A 20,950-nucleotide genomic window follows, 5' to 3' on the forward strand; every position below is an offset into this window, starting at 1 on the left:
CTAGTTCCAGGACAGGCTGGGGTGACAGGCCACAGAGAAACCCTGTCTCAAAAAACAAAACAAAACAAAACAAAACCCCCCAAAACAAAACAAAACAAAAAAAAAACTTGGGCATTTTGGACACCTTGGACATAATGTTCCTTGTTGGGGACTCCCTACTTCTGCCCACTAGATGCCAGTATCTCCCCAATCACATAGGTGGGACAAAGTCTCCTTTGGGTTGGGTGGGACCGTCTTGGTTCAGAATGTCTCCCTGAGGGTACAGAGTGTAGACTCTTGGTTAGGACCTAAATGTGTTTACAGGCTAGTTCTAGCTACAGTGTTTAAGTGCTTAACCCCTTAACCTTGCTGCAGCAATGCAGAGGAAGGAGGCGGCCTATACTCCCATCTGCATGTAGTATGACAGACAATTTTGCATGGCAGAAATGAAATGGTGTCTCACTATGGTGTTAATATAGCTTCCCAATTTAGAGGTTAAAACAGAATTTTATAGTTTACCAGATGTGATAATCTTGCCCGCCTTCATCGTTGTGTTTTGTACCTTTAGGTGTATAGTTACTGTATCTTTCCTTATAGTTGCCATTTTCATACATGCACACCTGATCCGAGAGGGCTCACCATGCCATTTTCATACACACACACATGATCTGAGGGTTCGCCATGCCATTTTCATAATGCACACCTGATAGGGTTCACCATGCCATTTCAGACATGCACACCTGATACAAGAGTTCACTATGCCATTTTCATACACGCACACCGGGTATGTATCTTTCTAAGTGAGTTCGTCTGTTTTTGTCCACCTTTGTTCTGAAAGTTTGCACTGTGATTTTGAAACAGCTTGGCAGCATTCATTATCCTCTTTCTGTGCTTGGAATCTAAGAGACATGCCATTACCCTGAGATGCAGATTTGGGAAAGTTAAATTGACTATGGTGGAAACTCTGTCCTGCAGAACTGAACAGGCTGTGGACCTCTGGCTTTTCCAGCAGGGGCGGGGGTAAGGTGGACACAAATCTGGAGTTATTTTTTGTATAAAGGAAAATACAGACAAATTCATAGTATGCTGGTGCCTGTGAGTAATTCCTTATCAATTGAAACCAAGCAAAATCAAGCTGTGTGTGGAGACTCACAGTCATAATCCCAGTACCTGAGAAGCTGAAGGTGGATGATTGTCATGAGTTCAAGACCATCCTGGAATATAGGGTAAGACTGACCTTGTTTTATAGCAAAACCCAATAAAAGAAGCATTTGAAAGCTAGAGGCCAAACACCCAGAATTCCGTAGCAAAATAGGATCAACCATGAGCAGTCACGCTTTAGGAGAAAAGCCAGCTTGGAAAAAACTAAGTGAGCTGGACCATTTCTTCAGCCTGTAACATTATTAGCATGGGAATCATTTGGTTTGCCTATTTTATCACAGACTTCATGAAACTAAATCAAATCAGCATAGGTAGTCCAAGGTCATGGGAAACATGTTTCCTTCTCTACTCTGTAGCATCATGGGACAAGGCCAGTGCTTCTCCCATAGAGGTGGGCCTCCCCGTGTGTCAGTGTGTCACCCGCCTTTTGTCCTGCCCTGCCATTGTGATTGCAAGGCTACATCACTCATGCTGTGTGATGGTTGGTTGTGTGCTGAGATCTAAGGAAGCAGCATGGCGTTTATGTCAGGGAAGTCATCTTCAGACGTCGGGGAGAGAAGACTCAAGGGCAGAGCCAACAGAGACGGGAGCTTGCTGCTGGTGATAGGGAGAATGCTTAGCAGTGTGCTGTGCCTCCTCTCTTTGTGAATCTTACAGCTCTGAGTCTTCATCAGTAGAGAGGTTAGAGTTTTCCTTAGAAGACCAGGAGAAATAGGAGACAAGAGGAGGAGAAGGGAGAGGAGATGATGACGAAGATGGTGATTACTGGCCAGTGTTGCTGGTGGCAATGACGGCAAGTAGTTCTAGCCTGTTTACTGTCCCCAAAACTTTTCAATGCATTTTTCATTGACATCATGACTCTCTTAGGAGACGGTCACTATCACTGCATAAAGGAACAAGGAAATTGAGGCCCACAGTTGGCATTGCTCAAAAGTGGTCAGGGTAGAGAGCAAAGGCAGACAGCCTGGCTTCACAACCTCCCTGACTCTACCTGTGAGTGTACATGAACTCAGGTAATTTTGGAGGGGAGGCTCAGTTGTTACAAAGAAGAAGCTCATTAGATCAGTGAGACCGATGGAATTCAAGGTAGACCAGAAGTCGCATCTCCAGCAAATTCTCTATCAAGCTGAGGGATGATGACCTCTAGCTAGCGATTGTGGATGGCGAGCATGGTGTTGTGGGAGCAGGGGAAGGAGAAAAGAACCAGTGGTGAGCCGTGGAGTGTGAGCCCGGGCTGTGCAGGCTTGGCAGGCAGATGGGCTGTGCTCGTCTGGGTCTTTGGCACTGCAGGAAGGCTGCTGCCCCACTGTCTGCGGGTCTCTGTCTTTGTGAGAGAGGCACCTAACACAGGCACCGAGACACAGCCCTATGAATGTGACTGTGTCACAATCTTTCTTCCTGCCATATATGACCAGTCACAAACACACGGCAACAGAGTCAAGTTTATTGTATGCAAGGTTGGCTTGATGGTTTTAAAGCATCAGTCTTTGTAATTTGTTGGGTATTTGTCAGAAAACAAAAGGGGGAAATGATGTGGTCATCTTAATAAGTGAATGAAAAATACTTGATAGAATGAAGGTTTGATATGAGAAAAAGAAAAAAATACAAAATGTAAAAAGCACTAACCACCAAAGATGAACTGGATTTTACTAAGAATTTTGCTCATAAAAAAGACCTCACAAAGTAAATTTAAAAACAATACACAGAGCAGAGAGTTAACAAGACGTAAGTGTCAAAGTAACTTATAATCATAATTCCAAATTGTGTGGAAAAAATTCAAAAATAAAAGAGAGCTTTTCATACCATTGCATATGGGGACATAGAAAGGTGGCAGGAACTAGGGCTTGGGCTCCACAATCACCCTCCAAAGCCACCCTTCCTGATCCACCTACTAAGTAAGCCTGGCTTGCCCAGATACACCATCAAATGGGGAGCAAGAGTTCAAAATGGGACTGGTGGGGCCCCTTTTAGAACCACGGTGTCCTCCATCTGTGAGAGCTGTTGGGTACAGGTGTTAAAGTCACCAGAGAACTGCTTTCCTCTGTCCTTGCCCTTGCTCTTCTGTGTTCATTTCGATGGGGTTCTTTTGTTTGAGGCAGTGTTTTAATATATAGCTCTGGCTGACTGGGATCTCACTATATGAACCAGCTTGTCCTTGAACTTGCCTGTGCCTCTTGAGTGCTGGGATAACAGGTATGTGCCCCCATGCCCAGCAATTGGTTGCTCCTTGTAACTCAGAAGTTACAGACAGCTCCAGACTCAAACTATCCCCATAGCGAGTCAGTTCCTGAAGAGATTAGGAGAAATCCCAGAGGTGGTGTGAATACATCTTTGAAATAGGGGATGAGTCTAGAACACTCACTGAAATGGAGGGCATATCCTTCTAGAACTGTGCGCTACCATAGAGGCTAGTCTATATCGGATGGTCAGCCTCTCAGTGAAGCCAACTGTGTTTGTAGCAGGAACTTGCATCACAAGAAACGTTGACTAGGTGGCTCACTGAAGTGGGATAAGCCACACGGAAGGTCCTTTCCAGGCAGGAAGCTTCTCTGGATCATATGTGGAGGGTTCAGGGTAATGGCATCCAATCGTGATGACAACAAAGTCCTCTTACAGCTTGCATCATCTCCTCCCCACACTGAAGGTCCCTTAGAACCACCTGGGCTATGCTAGTGGACTGTGAGGTTTTCTGCTTTCACTGCGATGTGTTTCTGTGCTTTGGCGTCCTGTTCGTGCTACCCATCTCGCTTTTCCATCTTGTTTCTATGTGTTTCTTTTCTCCTGGTCTTATCTCAGGGATGAGGAGGAGGAGGAAGAAGAAGAGCCAGTCACGGAGCCCAATTCAGAGGAGGAAAGAGAGGACGATGCCCAATGTCAGGGCAAGGACAGGTACTGAGGACTAGACCCACCTCATATCAAAAGTCAGAGGGTCCTTCCTTCTAGACTTCCATGATCTCCTGTCCTTTAGGAGCTTACAAGGGCCAGCGCTCACATCCCTCTGCACAGCCGCAGAATGAGCATTTTTGTAGAAATGCCTGAACATGCTTTCATCTGAGGTTTGCACTCTTCACTCAAATCCTCCCTGTATGACCATGACCACTATTTATAGAGGGGTGGGGACAAAAATCATACAATAAGTACCCCTCCCTCCATCACCAAGGCATTTGCTCAACCAGACTGATGGTGATTCGAAAGACTTATTTCCTCTTCGGAGGCTAAGATCTTTCCAGGAAGGACCACAGTAAGAATTCCACATTTTCCCCTTCCTAAATTTGCTAGTACAGCTAATATATGTGGGAACTGATCTGCTATACTAATTCAAATATCATTTTATACAAGTGGATGGGAATAGTTTTCATTCTATGTAGCCCAGAAAACTTACCCAGTGTTCATATTTATAGCCAGGACACCTAACAGGCCTACAGCCTTTCAGAGAGCTTGCCGTCATCCGCCATCATCCGCTCGCCTGAGTAAAGCCCATTCTGTCCCTGCTCATTGTACCCCAAAGATAAACAGCGAGGGTGCAGAAAGTGGGCACAGAAGACCCCGCAGGGCACAGTAAACCCCTCCCAAATGCCTTAGATTTTATGGGTATTTATCTCAAATCATCTTTTTATAAGCAAGAATGTCCACAAGTAACTACATCTTCCACTATTCAAAAATAGTTTTGGACTTGAATAATTTTCTTCACTTAATTGATTGTCACTACAAAATGATGTTTTGACTCAGGAATGTGTTGTTAAGTTAGAGTGAAATGTTTCTCTTCCCAGCTTCAAAGTCCAGGGTACTTAGCAGAACACTTCACCTATCTTGCTCTCCATACACATAAAAGGCCTGATTTCATACTAAGTCGCCCTCCTGTTCCTAAGTATTATAGAATTCTTTGGAAATTGACAAAACAGTGGTTTCCTTCCCCTTTCGGAAGGCCTGCAGAGAAGCCAGCCAGCACAGAAAGAAGAAAGCAAAGAGCCGATGATGGAGAACTAGTCACACATTTTGAAATGAGAGAGGAAGGAGGATCAGCAGAAAATAGCCCTGCCTTATGATGCGCTAGACTTGTGGGTAGTGATGGGTCAGTTGGGGACCTGGAAATGGGATGGGTTTGACAGTCCCACATTAGCATGAAAATGAGCCACGGGGAATTATGTAGACTCTGTAAGCACAATGGAATGCCTTTGGATGTGTTCAATAGCTCATGCTCTGTCCCAAACACCTTGAACCCAAAGGTTCAGTATCTACAGAATAGATGGGAGGAATCTCATTGGGAAAGATGCCCTTCAGTGCTGCCCCTGTTGCAAACAGGCAGAGAACTCTGAGTTTGATCCCAGAAAGGAAGCAGTTTACCTTCTAGTCCCAAACCTGCATGGCCATCAATCAGGTTGTCTGAGAGAAGGGACTATGGTATTCAAACATGCAATTTTACTTAGGTTCTCATATTATAAACGTGTTAACATTTTCAAATATATAACTCCAGTCCTCTGGATGTAATTTTTAAATTTAAAATTGATTTCATTTAAAAACACTGAATATATTTAAGGCAGCCACATAACAATTTTGTATATCTACATCTTGCAGCATGACACAACCCAGTTACTAAGTGTATATACCATTCCCTGTGATGGCCCTGTTTGGGGATGGCAACATGCCACTGGAGCTGTAGACCTGACTGGAGGAGCCCAGCTATTGAATGTCTAGTGTTAGGCCCTGGAAAAAGAAAGGGGCAGAATTAGTCTTCCTTATGTCGTTGCCTCTCTTTGGCGTGGTATATTCCTAGCTTCCCTTTTTCTCACGTCTATATCTAGATTGGAAAGAGCTCTGAAAGCTACTACTAAAGCACACACTTTTCAGCAGGAGGATGGATCTTTTGTGACTAAGTCAAAGAGATGAAGTTTAAAGTGTGAAATTTCAGGTGCCATCCAGTGTACCCGGAAGAGAAACAGGGAGGGTTTAGAAAGCGCGCACAGAAGAGCCTCCTAGAGCCCTTGTCTGCCCAGAGGCACACTCTCGTGCTCAAGGGTGACTGGCATGTGGATGTTTCTGCTGGTGGACGCTTCCTGTGTCTCAAGAAACACACAACTGGACATGTGTGGCCACCGCACACTGAGATTTCCCCAGTCTTTCTCTTTCTCCTAACCTTTGCTCTCTCTCTCTCCAATCTCTGTTTCTCTCTCAATCTGGCCTTTCTGGGCCAACAGCAAGGCCAGCTCTGTCTCCAGGCACAGCTCCCCTGGGAAGGATGCTGATCTAGAGAGTTCTGCACTCCCCACCACCTCACAGGGGAGGCAGCCTCCGGCAAGCACAGCAGCACGGACCCCTGTGTCTGGTGGGGCCTCTGGGTCTGAGGCCAGCCGGCCAGCTCTTCTGCCACCTCCCAGCCCTGGCTTGGCTCCTCGGCCCTCCAATGCACTAAAGGTGTCACCGCCCAGAGACAAGCTGCCCTACGTGCCCCACAGCCCCTTCCATCTCTTCTCCTATGACTTTGAAGATTCACCTCTCCTCACCAAGGACAAGGGAGGAGACACTCAGACAGAAAACAGGTAGTTTGGCCTGCAGTTGAGGCCTGTGTGTGACTAACCCAGGGACGAAGACACAAATGAAGGCCTGTGTCCCATGTTTGTCTTGTGTGGATTCACTCAGATACAGAGGCACTGGGGCTGAACTAACTCTCTGATCACTGACTTAACGGGCACAGTGAGATGAAAAAGAGAAAGTCACCTGTGTGAACTAAGGAGCACCTTGATTTTAGTGTAACTACTAATAATGGCTTTTAGACTACAGTCTGTCAGGATCTCTTATGTCTACCCCATCACTCAGCACAAACTTTCTGACCTGCAAGGTGAGGGGAGTGTTGCACCCTCTTTCTGTAGCATGGCCAGAGTGCCGCTCTTGTCTCACACATGTCCCCCAAGCCCTCCCACTGACTGCTGCTGCAAAGCCTAACTTCTGGTCTTTCCCTATCTGTTCTTTATCTTTCCTGTCGCTTCCTGCTTTGTTTTCTGGCATATGCGTTTGTGTTTCCTAAGGCTGCTAATGCTATAGAATTGTAGATTGTACCCACTCCCGGAGTCTTCAGATGCTTGCATTATCTACTTATGAACCCTCCAGTATTGTAATAAGAAATTGTTGTGGTGGTAAGTTGAAGGGAGGCGTGCAGAGCCAGACTGCATAGGGAAAGTGTAACTGTTGTTTGCTGCCCTACACCTCACTGCCTTTACTATTGCTTCAGTCGGGTGTGCTGCTCAAGTGGAGAGTGGGTGATACTTGTGTATATTTTCATTTTTCTAATGGCTGTATTCTATTTTTAAAACTTCTTTTATTGCATTTATTTATTGGGTGGGGCATGTGTGGAAGGTCAAAGGGCAGGTTGTGAACATCAGTTCTCTCCTTCCTGTGAGTCCTGGAGAACAGACTCAGGTCATCAGGTTTGGCAGTAAGGGTCTTTACCCATTGAATCATCTCACTAGCTCCGAATAATTACCTTTGAGGTGGTTAACTAGATGGGTAAAATCCATTCTAATAATATACTTCTTTTAACATAATATATTTAAAATCTTGTATTTCTGCAATCTGTATCCACAGTCATTGGTTGTGTTAGAATATTGGAACAATAATAAGAGAGCAAACTTTGCTATGCGTTTATTATGGGCCAGGCTCTCTATTTCCCATGAAGTTGGAACTTCAAAGTATCACTTGATCCTTAAGAAACAGGTTGTAAGCTGGGCGGTGGTGGCACACGCCTTTAATCCTAGCACTCGGGAGGCAGAGGCAGGTGGGTCTCTGTGAGTTTGAAGCCTGGTCTACAAGAGCTAGTTCCAGGACAGACTCCAGAGATACAGAGAAACCCTGTCTCGAAGAGAAAAAAAGAGAAAAGAAAAGAGAAAAAGAAAAGAAAAGGAAAGAAAAGAAAAGAAAAGAAAAGAAAGAAAGAGGTTCTATCACCATGTCACTAGCCCCTGCTTATGGTAAGGAACTTGAGGCTGAGAGACTTAGTAACTTGGCCTGAGTCAATCTGTGTGCAGCAAGAGGTAGTTACAGTACGAGGAAGCCTGTCCCAGAGTCAGGTTCTCCTCTCTAAGTTGTCCCCTGTGGCTCCATCTTCTCCTGGGATTGCAATGCCCCTGTCAGTCTTCAGACAGAGTCTTGTCAACAAGGGTGAAATGTTTACCAAAGTTTGTGATGTAGGAACTGGCAAGAATTTAAACTTTGTTCAAAATAGAGCCTTATAAAACTTAACCAAGAGGCAGCTCTTCCCACCATGAAATGGCCAGACTTCCAGGGTAATCAGACCTCCCATATGATAACTGAAGGATTAATTTATGGCTGGTAACCCCTCTGAGTTACATAACAATCTAAGAGAATCTTGAAATGTCCCTTTCATTGGCACCTTTAAGGTTTGCCAGTGTCTTAGGTAGGCCTTCTATTGCTGTGAAGAGACACCATGACCATGGCAACTCTTATAAAGGAAAACATTTCATTGGACTGGCTTACAGTTCAGAGGTTCAGTCCATTATCATCATGGTTTGTCATGGTGGCATGCAGGCAGACATGATGCTGGAGAAGGAGGTGAGAGTTTTATATCTTGATACAAAGACAACAGGAAGTAAACTGTGACATTGGGCATAATTTGAGCATAGGAGACCTCAACGTCCACCCCCACAGTGACACACTTCCTCCAACAAGGTCACACCTCCTAATAGTGCCACTCCCTTTGGGGGCCATTTTCTTTCAAACCACGACTGCCAGGCACACATGGATTCAGCCTGCTGGAGGGTGTTTCTTCACCTTTCTAAAACTGGGAGGCCATGGTGGGAGGAGAGGCTTGCTGGAGAAGGGAGCAGTTAGAGCAGCTCAGGTGGAGCTAGCTGAAGAAGAAGCCATACTTAGGCCACATTTAAGACCTAGTTTGTCTTGCTCAGAACTCTGGGTTCCCTATAGGTCTCTCCCAAGTCCCAAATCCTGATATTGTTGTGCCTTGCACACAGTTTTTAGCCCAGTGAGTCCAGCATGAGCCTTCCACCCTCCCAGAAAGTATCTGTATGTATGTTAAGAGCTAGCTGGGTCAGCCTGGAAGACATTACTGGCAACCTCAGCTTTCCCAGCAAGGGATCAGCCTGTTGTGGCAATTCTGTACTTCCTGGGAGTGATGTCAGCATCAGAAGGCTCTTTTCTGGGTCCTTGGTTCTTCTAAGCTTCGTTAGTACATGTAGTCCTCAGGAATGAGAATAACAGGAACCTGTACATTACCCAGCTGACTGTGTTTGCGTGTTGTGAAACCCAGTCACATGCTGCTGAGTGAAGACTGAATACTTAAACAAGTGAAGCCGGTTCTTCATCTGAGAAGACTCTCAGTATTGTTGGTGGGGGTTGGCTTTCTGATGGATGTCCAGTTGTTGTGGTTTTTGTGGGTCTGTATGGTCACAGATCTGGCTACTCAGTAGTTTCCTGCAATTTAATAGGTTGTAATAAAGACCAACCGATTAGTCATTATAATGAACCCTCCCTCCTCACACACAAAAATGCTGAATAGCGAATTATGATCCACTAAGTTTGGTTGAAATTGAGAAACCAAAATTGGGCAGGCTCTGAGGCACTTGAATTAATTACTTGGCCATTAGGAAAACCAAAGGAAGGGAAAACACACTGTGCATGGTCTATCTCCATAACATCATTTAAACAGAATTTCAGCAACATGATCCCATGAAAACATTCAGCAGGATGTCCGCAAGCAGTTTGAGGGTGAGTTTCAATGGCATGAGTAGCAAGCCAGTGTCCAGGCAGCTGGGACAGCCAAGCTGGGAGCCTGTGTTGTGGCAGCACCCGGCTCTGCTCGGTCATCCTTTTCTGCATCCCTTTCTGTGGCATCAATTAATGCCCTGTCTTTAACTTCATTCTTTGCTTCTCTGCCTTTTCCATAGCCTGTGGTTTGTGACTCCTTCTGAAAAATTAATCCAGTGCTGATCTGGAGAATGAATTAACATATTAGACATATGGAATAATAATTTTTAAAGAAAAAAGAAAATCCTGCAACCCCAGCTATTCCAGAGAATCACAGGTTCAAGGCCAGTTTGGACTCTACATGAGTTCAAGGTCAGCCTTGGAAACATATGAAGATCTTGTCTCAAAATAAGAAATGAAAAACGGTCTAAGGATACAGCTCTGTGTTAGAGTATTCATCTGTAAAGCCCCATGTTCCATCTCAGTGTGACCTGAGAGGGGTTGGAGAAAGGGGATCAAGTCCTCAGAACCAAGGACCATGAAAGCGACTTAGTAACAGAAAAGGACACTGGCCAGCCCTGTCTTGGTGGAGCTGGCCCATTTCTGAGTACACACCTGGCATGTGAACACACAGATTGATGAAGCAATGGCCAAGGTGCCAGAGTTAGGAACCTAGAATTAGAGTGGGGGATATGAATATTTTCTGTTGTCGCAATTTATTATTAAAACTTGAAATTTTGTACCCATCTCCCACTTTTAGAAGTAAATGAACATACTTTTTTAAAATTGATTTTTACTTTTTAGAGAGTATTTTTACACAATGTGACTAAACTATGTCTTGGTGTTTTCATCTAGTCCATTTATAAACATTTCCCATGATACCAGTTATAATATTGGTCAGCTTTTATGGTTGCAGAATCAATGATCCGTCACCAAATAAGAACCCATGCTTCCTTGGCTATTCTATTTCATACCTGGTTGAGCTATCACCATGAGCTAAATAATGCACCATTGAGCATTTTCCTATGTGCTATTTTTTCATGTAAATGTTAGAAATTCTAAAGTGGTTTTCCTGGTGCTAATATCTTGTGAGGAATCTCTAAAGTCCAGTTGCTTCTCACAAGTCTCTGCTGACGGGAGTTCAGCCTGCACTTCTCATGTCCAAGATCTTTGTGAATATTCATCATGGTGACCCTTGGGGTCCCACACGTCCTAATGCAGTGTCCTTAAACAGTTTAAGGAATGAGTTGGCCTCACCTCTGACATGTAGGGATAGATGCTGCCTTACATGAATGCCAGCTCTAGATGAGGCTTCAGGTGATGATGTTTCCTGGGAGCCACCCTCAGTGACAACATCCACATAGAAGAAACTGCTAAAGGATATTTCTGCACACAGGAAGCTCCCGGATTCTACAAATCCTGATGTCTGTTTAATAGAGATGGCTGGGAGAAGATCAAAGTTCATTTTATTGTAACCACTGCAGGTTTCAGTTGGGATAAGTGTTGGGTGAAGTCTAGATGCCTTCATCTCTTAGCGGTAGGCTAGTCCGAAAGGCCTGGCGACAGACTGGCCATGGGACGAAAGGAAAGGAACAGGATAGATTTGAAATGACCCACAGCCAAATGGACAATAATAAGCTGTTTCTTCAGTCAGGCAAACGTTTCCACAGGTCTTCATTGGTATTCTAATTGTGTCATCATAAGTAGAGAGAAAGATTACCATAGTACAGACGAACACAGTCCGGGTTCTTGATTTATGTTCACAATTAATTTTAATGTGCATTTATAAAGTAATAGGAGAAGTGCTGGTTCTTCTGAAACCCTTTGTTATGAATCCTCCTACCCGGTGGGTTTTGGAGTTTGGGGAACCTTTTTAATGAAGACTCATCAAAATGCAGTACTTAGTAAATCTCTGTACCTTTAAATAATCATGCTTTGCAGTAGAATCTTCAGAAATATTTTTCTTGTAAAAAGCTAGATGGCTTTCTAAATCTTATATTTAGAAAAAATTCACTTCTTTTGTCTCTGTTTTTTGTCTCCAATCTGAACCTCTATGCTTTTAGATACAGCAACTTCAGCAACAACTCTTTCCACTCCGCTGGCCCCTCATCTGCACCAAGTGTGTCCCCGTCATCTGCATCATCCTTCTCTTCCCCACAGGAGGCCAGGTGAGTCTGGGCCATGGTGAAAATCAGTTACCCTGAGCGGTCAGAGGAGGCCAATGGTGCTCATGTCTGCCTGTAATCCTAGTATACTTGGTAGGTTAGTGCAGGAGACATCCAGAGTTCAAAGTCATGCCCAACTATATAGTGAATTTGATGATAGCCTGGGCTACGTGAAACCCTATCACAAAATAAAGAGTCAGGAGTGGCGATGCATGCCTGTAACTCAGCACTCTGGAGGCAGAAGCAGCTGATCTCTGTTTGCAGCCAGCCTGCTCTATAGAGCAAGTTCCAAGATAACAAAGGTTACACAGAGAAGCCACCCTCTCTAAAAACAAACAAACAAAAACCCCCAAACAAATCAATAAATAATAAAATATAAAAACAAAGGAAAACAAAGAAAGGTCTAAAAAACGTAAGTAAAAGGTATATTCTGAAGAATTTTACTTTAGAAGATCAGTTTTTCTGACAGTCACACTACTTACTAAGTAAGTATTTTATTTGAGAAGATGATTTGTTCTTATTATTATGCTAGCTCCCATATACTTCCCATAGATATTATAAACATTTCTTCTGGGGCTGGAGAGATGGCTCAGCCATTGAGATCACTGGCTTTTCTTCCAAAGGACCTGGGTTTGATTCCCAGCATCCAAATGGTAACTCACAGTTGTCTGTAATATCAGGCCCAGGGGATCCAACACTGTCCTCTGCCCTCTGTGGGCACCAAGTATGTATGTGGTACACATGTATGCTCACAAACGAAACACTCATGCACATAAAAAATAAAAACAAAAAATTATAAACATTTCTTCTAAAGTATGTAAGTATGGATGTCTTGATTTGCCCTTTAAAGATGATTCTGAATATTACGTGAGCTCTGCAATTTGTCTGAGAGACAATGTTTTATCTTTGAATGAGTAAATCCATGTAGATCAGAAGGAAGTGGGCCCACTGAGGTGCTGTGCAATTAGTCTAAGACCTACCCAAAGAGAATAGAATTGCATGGGTGCATGGAAGGAATGTAACTTGGCAAGTGCATTAGACCACCAGAACTCCTTGCTGATTATTACTCCTGGAAGCCAGTGATTATGCAACGATGTGTTTACAAGGGAAAGGTAAGATCTGTAATTTTAGAGCAATTAAAAGCAGTTACCCTTAATGGCAAGAGTGCAGGAGTTGGAGAAGAGAAGGCCTTTGGATTTCCAGCTCACTCTCTGGGATGTTACTTACCCCCTGAGGGTTGAAATGCTGGTTACACCAACCCTTTCCTTTAAAGGGGGATTTTGGTGAGGAAAGAATATTGACCACACAGGAATAGTGCAAGAAGCCATTGTCTGCAGGCAGCAGAGAGGGTAGGGAAAGGATGGTGGCATATCACTGGGAATCTAAGCATGAGTGACTTCAGAGGTCACTTGCCTCAACCATTGTTTTTAAATAGGAAAAGTATTTCACATTCATATTCTCTTTTGCATATGTGGAAGTGTTTTACTAAGCATCTCTGGAGCTAGGTGTCTTAGTTAAGGTTGTTATTGCTGTGAAGAGACACCATGACCATGACAACTCTTATAAAGAAAACATTTAGTTGGGGTGGCTCACTCACAGTTTCAGAGGTTCAGTCCATTATCATCATGACAGGGAGCATGGTGGCATGCAGGCAGACGTGGTGCTGAAACTGAGAGTTCTGCATCTTGCAGGCAGTAGGAAGTCTACTGACTGTTATCCTGAAGGAAACTTGAGCAAAAGACCTTAAAGCCTGCCTGCACAGTGACATGCTTTCCCCAGCAAGACCACACCTCCTAATGGTGCCATTCCCTTTGGGGGCCATTTTCTTTCAAACTACCACACAAGGTTTGACTGGGGTGTGGAACAAACAAAATCTTACAGTTACAGGGAGAAGAGGTGTCCAGTGGAGTTTGCCTCTCAGGGGCATCCAACTCAAGCCTCATGAATATATCCCAAGACAAAATTGTAAATGTATTTAATAGATTAAGAGGTGTGTGTGTGTGTGTGTGTGTGTGTGTGTGTGAAGAGAGAGAGAGAGAGATGTGAGCATGTGTGGGTGTGTTGTAACTTGATTCATTTTTCTTATATATGAATTTTATAGGTGATAACCTTGTATCACAGGATCATGCAAAATAAATGTATTCCTCCACCAATAGAGTAAGGATCAGATACCCCTGGCACACAAAACTAATGAACCCATATCAAACTCTCAGATTTCACAGCCAACAGTGACCCTAAATTCGAGATTCTTAAGCAAAGTCAGTATTTGGGAATAGGGAAGTCAGTTAAGGATACTGTCTTTAGCATAGGTTCTAGTACCCTTGGGACTAGGTGAGGTCACTTGGATTGTTACCATGGAGATGATCCTTGTCATATCAGATAAAGGATTAGGATGCACAGTGAGAAATTTTGGAGTATGCCATTACATACTCCATTACAAGTCTCATGTTTGCTAGGTGGCTTAGGGTGGTGTGGAAGAATTGTCTGTAACCTGTCAATCATGTTTTAAATAAAACACTGATTGGCCAGGCAGAAAGTATAGGCAGGAAAACCAGACAGGAAGTAGAAATGATGTAATGAGAACAGGAGAATTCTGGGAAGGAGGAAGTTGATTCCTCCCACTCCTGCCCAGACCACCGAAGCAGCAGGATGTGATCTACCTTGTTGAAGGAACGGCGGGCTGTGTTCTGCCACCCAGCTAGCTTTATACCCGAAATAATTACACGGAAACTGTATTCATTTAAATACTGCCTGGCCCCTGGCCCGTTATCTGTAGCTTCTTATTGGTTGATTCTCATATCTTGCTTTAACCCATATTTAGTAATTTATATAGCACCACGAGGTGGATCGCTTACCAGGAGAGATCTTAATCTGCGTCCATCTCGGAGAGGAGAGGCATGGCGATTGCATATGGCGACTGCCTGAAGCTTCTCCCCAACTCTGCTTCCTTTCTCCCACAGTTCTGTCTACTCTGCCTACCTAATTTTCTGTCTCTTAAAGTGATGCGGCGAAGATTGGAAATAACCAAAAATAGTCCTTTTATAATTATTCAAGTTTAATACAAAGGGAGATAAGGGAACTTACAGAACCAAGGGTCCAGCGGAGTGAGCGCGGGGCAAACGAACGGGGCGCCTTCCGGCTCCCCAATCCTATTTAAGGGGCATGGCTACCCCGCTGGAGCAGCCACGCCCCTGAACGCAGGGATTGGGCCAGCTGCCCCAACATCTCCCCTTTTTTGTCTAAATAAGACAGATTCAGAAACCAAATACAACTATATACAATGGGAACTGATCATATAAAATTACAAAAAGTAAACAATATCAGGCGAGAAGTATATAACGAAGAATTTTTCTAATCACTCTACTTTGAGAAGTCTAAATAATCTAGAAGGTAGCTACCATTATCTAATCTTCAACCCCATCAAAGATCTGAGAAGGAGAGTAAAATTACCAAAGCAACCAGGAAGCACAAACGAGAAACTTCCAAAATGTGCAACAGAAGACAGAGACAATTGACTACCTGGGCAACCACACGAAGTCTTGATAGCAATGTTGAGGCAACCAACTTTGGCTGAGGCCTGAAAAAACCTGACATACCATTATACAATGGCAAGGAACCTTTAGTAGAACTATCCTATCCTGTCTTGGCAAGATAAGACAATTCTGTTTTATCCACTTATGGATATTTTGTACTTTAGTCAGTAATGGAGGTATGGGCTTTTCTTTGCCCCAAGGCCAGTTCTGCCAAGTAGAAGACAAACTCCCAGTGGAGTGTCTTTGGTGCTCAACGTTCTCTCGGGAGTAGAGCATTGTTGCCAGGAGTGATTGTGTCTCAAAAATACAAAACTGTAGGTTAGATTAAAGGCCATGTTCTACAGTTCTTCAAAGAGGTTGAAGATTATGCTATCTATACTAAATACAACCTCTATGTGTCTAAAAAACCTGATTGTCCTAAATATAAATATGACCAACATATAATTCTCAACACTTATGTAACTGTATGACTAATAGAATAGACGACTGTGCAAAAAATGAAGACAATGATTTCCAAATGTAAACAGGGTCCTTACATAAATAATATCTGAGGTAGAAATGTACAGTGCAATATGGTAAACAATGTCATTACATAAATAATATCAGAGGTAGAGATGTACATTGCAATATAGTAAACAATGTCAATATAACAATTGTTTCAAACAGAGGTGGTATCATACTCTCATATAATGTTCAATATATCAATATACAAGAATCAACACTCATATAGTTTTTTTTTTAAAAAAGAAAAACAATAACTCACAAAAATCAATTATTCCTTCAGATCACCAGTTAATCCCTCCCTCCCCCCCCCCCTTTTTTTTTTAATACATATAGATATACACATAAATTATACCCCTGAGTCCATATAAAGCCTTCCACAACCCGACCACCCTATACCAGCCACCAATTAGTGTCCCTAAATCTGAGGGTAAACTTTATTGGGAGGGGGGGGCGTCGTCATCCAAGATTGCTTCCAGCTGACATAGGGGCGACTTTTCTTCCCAGGGGTTCCTGTGAAAGCAAATGATGGTAGAATACCCAGGGTAACATTTCGTCTAGGAAAAATGTGTCCAGCCTCTGAATTTTTTTTTTTTTTTTGAAAAATGAGGCCAGAACGTTGTCAAAAATGTGCACCATTCAAAAGTGTTCTGTGCAATTGGTACCAAAAAACAGGCCAAATATTAGCGCTACTAAAACATGACGTCATAATAACTAGTTGGAGTTGATGTTGCGGGGCCCCGTCTTCATCCTGGAAACTGCAAAGATTACTGAAGAAAAAAAATGTTTGTCGTTTGTTGTGAGAGAGATAAGCATTATCTACAAGGACACATACAGACGTATACGTGCATATCTTCAAAGAAAGGTGCATTAAAAACAACCATAGATATGAATGAAGGCAAAGAAGGCAAATATATTGGTACCATTATCAACATTATTGTTATTAATATTCTGTCTCATAATATTACTCCTAACCTGAGACAGAAACTCTGAGAAATCTCTTATAAACAAGCTTGGAATTGGAGAGGGACTGGGCCAGAGTCCAACTCCAAGAAACCAGCTCTGAATATCTATGAAGAAATGCATATTGACACACATACAAAAATTGTTTTCTATACTCACCGAGCTTACCCAATGTTAATGCTGATCCTTGTTGGGTTGCAATTGGTTCCAATTCATCAATATTCAAGGTATGCAGGGTTCCTCAGGTCCTTTGAAGGTGAGCGTCTTCCTGTGGGGATAAGAAAAAAACCCTGCCCCCGTACTATATGTTTCTTACCATCAGTATGGTCACCATCCTTGTGCATGAATTGTTATTTTTCTTTTCCAAGGGGGTTCTCCTCTTCAAACCGAACCTTTATTAATTTTGATGGTATCCACGATTTTTCTTCTCCTGTGGAGACAAGAGCAAAACCCCTTCCCCAACGCAGCACATCCCCTGGCTTCCATTGTGAGGTTAGCACATCCTTGAAATAAACTGGTTGATTTAATTCAACAGACTTTTCCATTATCCAATGTCTCTCTGCAGCCGTTGTCCCCTTTTCATTAGCGTTGAGAAAATTCAAAGTTAGTAAAGCATTATGTAATCTATTTCTGGGGGTATTCTCCACCCCCTTTTGCTTGTTTAACATTTCCTTTATCGTCCTATTTGATCTTTCAATGACTGCTTGACCTGTAGGATTGTAGGGTATGCCTGTAACATGCTTAATATTGTAATAGGCAAAAAACCGTTTCATTTTTCTAGAGACATAAGCTGGACCATTATCCGTCTTTATTTGCGCAGGTATACCCATGATGGCCATGACTTCTAATAAGTGAGTGATTACTGAATCGGCCTTTTCTGAGCTTAAAGCAGTTGCCCATTGGAATCCTGAATAAGTGTCAATGGTATGATGTACATATTTTAATTTTCCAAATTCTGCAAAATGGAACACATCCATCTGCCAAATTTCATTCCTTTTGGTGCCCTTTGGATTAGTCCCTGCAGGCAGTGGTGCTTGGTTATAGAAAGAGCAAGTAGGGCATTTCTTTACAATCTCCTTAGCTTGTTGCCATGTAATAGAAAACTCTTTTTTCAAGCCTTTGCTATTGACATGATGCTTTTCATGAAATTCGGAAGCCTGCAGCACACTACCAATCAATAGCTGATCAATATCTGCATTGCCACGTGCTAAAGGACCTGGCAGACCCGTATGGGATCGGATGTGTGTTATATACATAGGGCAAAGTCTGTTCCTGATCATTTCTTGTACCTGGATAAACAATGAGGTTAGCTCAGTATCATCAGGTATGAATTCGGCAGTTTCAATATGTAAGATAACTCTTTCTGCATATTGTGAGTCAGTAACAATGTTAAGAGGTTCCTTAAAATCCCTTAGCACCATAAGAATGGCAAATAACTCTGCCTTTTGGACAGAATCATAAGGACTTTGTTCCACCTTACTCAAGTCTTCTGATTTGTAGCCTGCCTTCCCTGATTTATTAGCATCAGTATAAAACGTGCGGGCTCCAGTTATCGGAGCATCACGGACAATTCGAGGAAGAATCCAAGAAGTTCTCTTTATAAAGTTAAGCCTTTTGCTTTTTGGATAGTTGTTATTAATTTCTCCTAAAAAATTAGCACAAGCTCTTTGCCATGGTTCATTATCTTCCCACAATTTTCGTATCTCATCAGCGGTGAAAGGCACTATGATTTCTGCTGGGTCTATGCCTGCTAGTTGGCGAAGTCTCAATTTACCTTTTATGATTAGTTCAGAAACCTTTTCCACATAGGTTTTTAATTTCTTACTTGGCTTATGAGGTAGAAAGAGCCACTCTAAAATAATATCATCTCTTTGCATTAGAATTCCTGTAGGAGAAATTTTTGAAGGCAATATAACGAGAATACTACTGAGTTCTGGATTCACCCTATCCACATTGCAATCTTTCTTCAATCATTGTCAGTTCTTTTTCTGCTTCAGCTGTTAATTCTCTGGGACTGTTTAGGTCTCTTTCTCCATCTAAGGTTTTGTTTAAGTGAACTATCATATCAGGTGTTATCCCAACAGCCGGTCGAAGGCTGGAAATGTCTCCCAACAACCTTTGAAAGTCATTAAGAGTATGCAGCTGATCTCTCCTAATTTGTGCCTTTTGTGTCTTAATTTTTTGCAAACCTATTCTATAACCTAGATAATCAACAGAATCTCCTCTCTGAATTTTCTCGGGAGCAATCTGTAATCCCCATTTAGGTAGAACTGTTTTTACCACTTCAAACAGTTTCTCTAAGGTATCCATGTCTGAGTCAGACAATAATATGTCGTCGACATAATGATAAACAACAGATTTGGGAAACATCTTGCGTATTATTTGTAATGGTTGATTCACAAAGTATTGGCACAGGGTAGGAGAGTTCAACATGCCCTGTGGGAGGACGGTCCACTGGTATCTCTTGGTAGGTTGAGAGTTATTATAAGTAGGCACAGTGAAGGCAAACTTTTCTCTATCCTTTTCTTGTAAAGGTATTGTGAAGAAACAGTCCTTTAAATCAATAACTATGAGAGGCCATCCTTTTGGTAATAGAGAAGGCAAAGGAAGTCCAGATTGCAGAGAGCCCATAGGTTGAATAATCCTGTTTATAGCTCTGAGATCCGTCACCATTCTCCATTTACCAGATTTTTTCTTAACCACAAATACAGGAGAATTCCAAGGGCTGGTAGATTCTTCTATATGTCGAGCATCCAATTGCTCTTGTACTAGCTGTTCTAAAGCTTGCAACTTTTCCTCAGATAAAGGCCATTGTTTTGTCCATATCGGTTTCTCAGTCAACCATTTTAGAGGTAGGGCCGTTGGTGGTTCTGGAGGGGCATCCATTGGTTTGTGTTCTTGTACAGCCCGAATGGCTGTTTTTCGCCATCTGTAATACCTTTTGATGTTTTCCTCAGAAATATATGCTCTAGAGGCAGCAGGAATGTTAATTTGAGTATTCCATTGCTGCAATAGGTCACGACCCCATAAATTTACTGCAATATTAGCTACATATGGCCTTAATTTTCCTATCTGTCCCTCAGGACCGATGCATTCGACCCATCTAGTGCTTTGCCTTACTCGAGATAGGGTCCCAATTCCCAAAAGTCGAACATTTACATCCTGTAGTGGCCAATACGGATGCCAAGATTCTGGAGTAATGATACTAACATCCGCTCCTGTGTCCAGCAGGCCAGTAATGAAAATGCCATTTACACACACTCTTAACTTTGGTCTTTGATCACTTATAGAAGTTTGCCAAAATACACGTAATTCATCTCTTGGGCTATTTTCGCTTCCAACAGCAGACATGGGGATTTCTAATTGTCCTGACAAGGCATGTTCTCCGTTGTAACGGGAAATGACTGGACCACATTCGCCATGGGGGCCTGCGAGAGGCCCCCCATGGCGTTTCCCGCCTGCAACGGATTTCCTTGCCTATCTCTTGATGATTTGCATTCGCTGTCCCAATGTCTGCCTTTCCCACATCTCCTACATAACCCTGAAGGCTGAGGCCTTCTATTCCTGTTATTCCTGGCAAAGGCATTATTATTATTATTATTTCTGTAAGTCCTTTGTCTGCAATTCCGTTTCATATGTCCTATTCTGCCACAATTAAAACATTTGGTATTCTGATATCTTCTTGTACCGTTGGCAATGGCATCTTCTACCCACTTATCGGCGTGATGGGCGTGATGGGCGTGAAGCTCATTCGATTCAATATTCATTGTATGTAAGACCCATTCCTCCAGGGGTGCTGATCTGATCTTTAGGGGCGTCAATACCCTTTTGCACTCTACATTGGCATTCTCATAAGCCAAGGACTCAATTATTACCTGCCTTGCCTCTGGGTCAGATATCCCTATGTGTACAGCTTTAGTTAGTCTATGTAAA

General features: G+C 42.8%; 1 protein-coding gene across 5 annotated transcripts in view; it reads left to right on the forward strand.

The window, feature by feature from the left end:
- Positions 1-20,950, forward strand: part of Fhod3 (formin homology 2 domain containing 3) — a 412,222-nt gene that overhangs the window by 296,163 nt on the left and 95,109 nt on the right. For 3 of the 5 annotated variants that reach the window (XM_038330722.1, XM_038330724.1, XM_038330723.1), the window contains exon 11: positions 11,919-12,023. In XM_038330722.1, coding sequence (XP_038186650.1) covers positions 11,919-12,023 — 105 coding nt within the window. Of the gene's footprint in view, positions 1-3,936; positions 4,030-6,335; positions 6,678-11,918; positions 12,024-20,950 lie in introns of all 5 variants that reach the window. The other 2 variants (XM_038330720.1, XM_038330721.1) reach the window with 2 other exon arrangements.

Source organism: Arvicola amphibius, chromosome 5 (genome assembly GCF_903992535.2).
Source record: "Arvicola amphibius chromosome 5, mArvAmp1.2, whole genome shotgun sequence".
In the NCBI taxonomy this organism is placed as follows: domain Eukaryota; kingdom Metazoa; phylum Chordata; class Mammalia; order Rodentia; family Cricetidae; genus Arvicola; species Arvicola amphibius.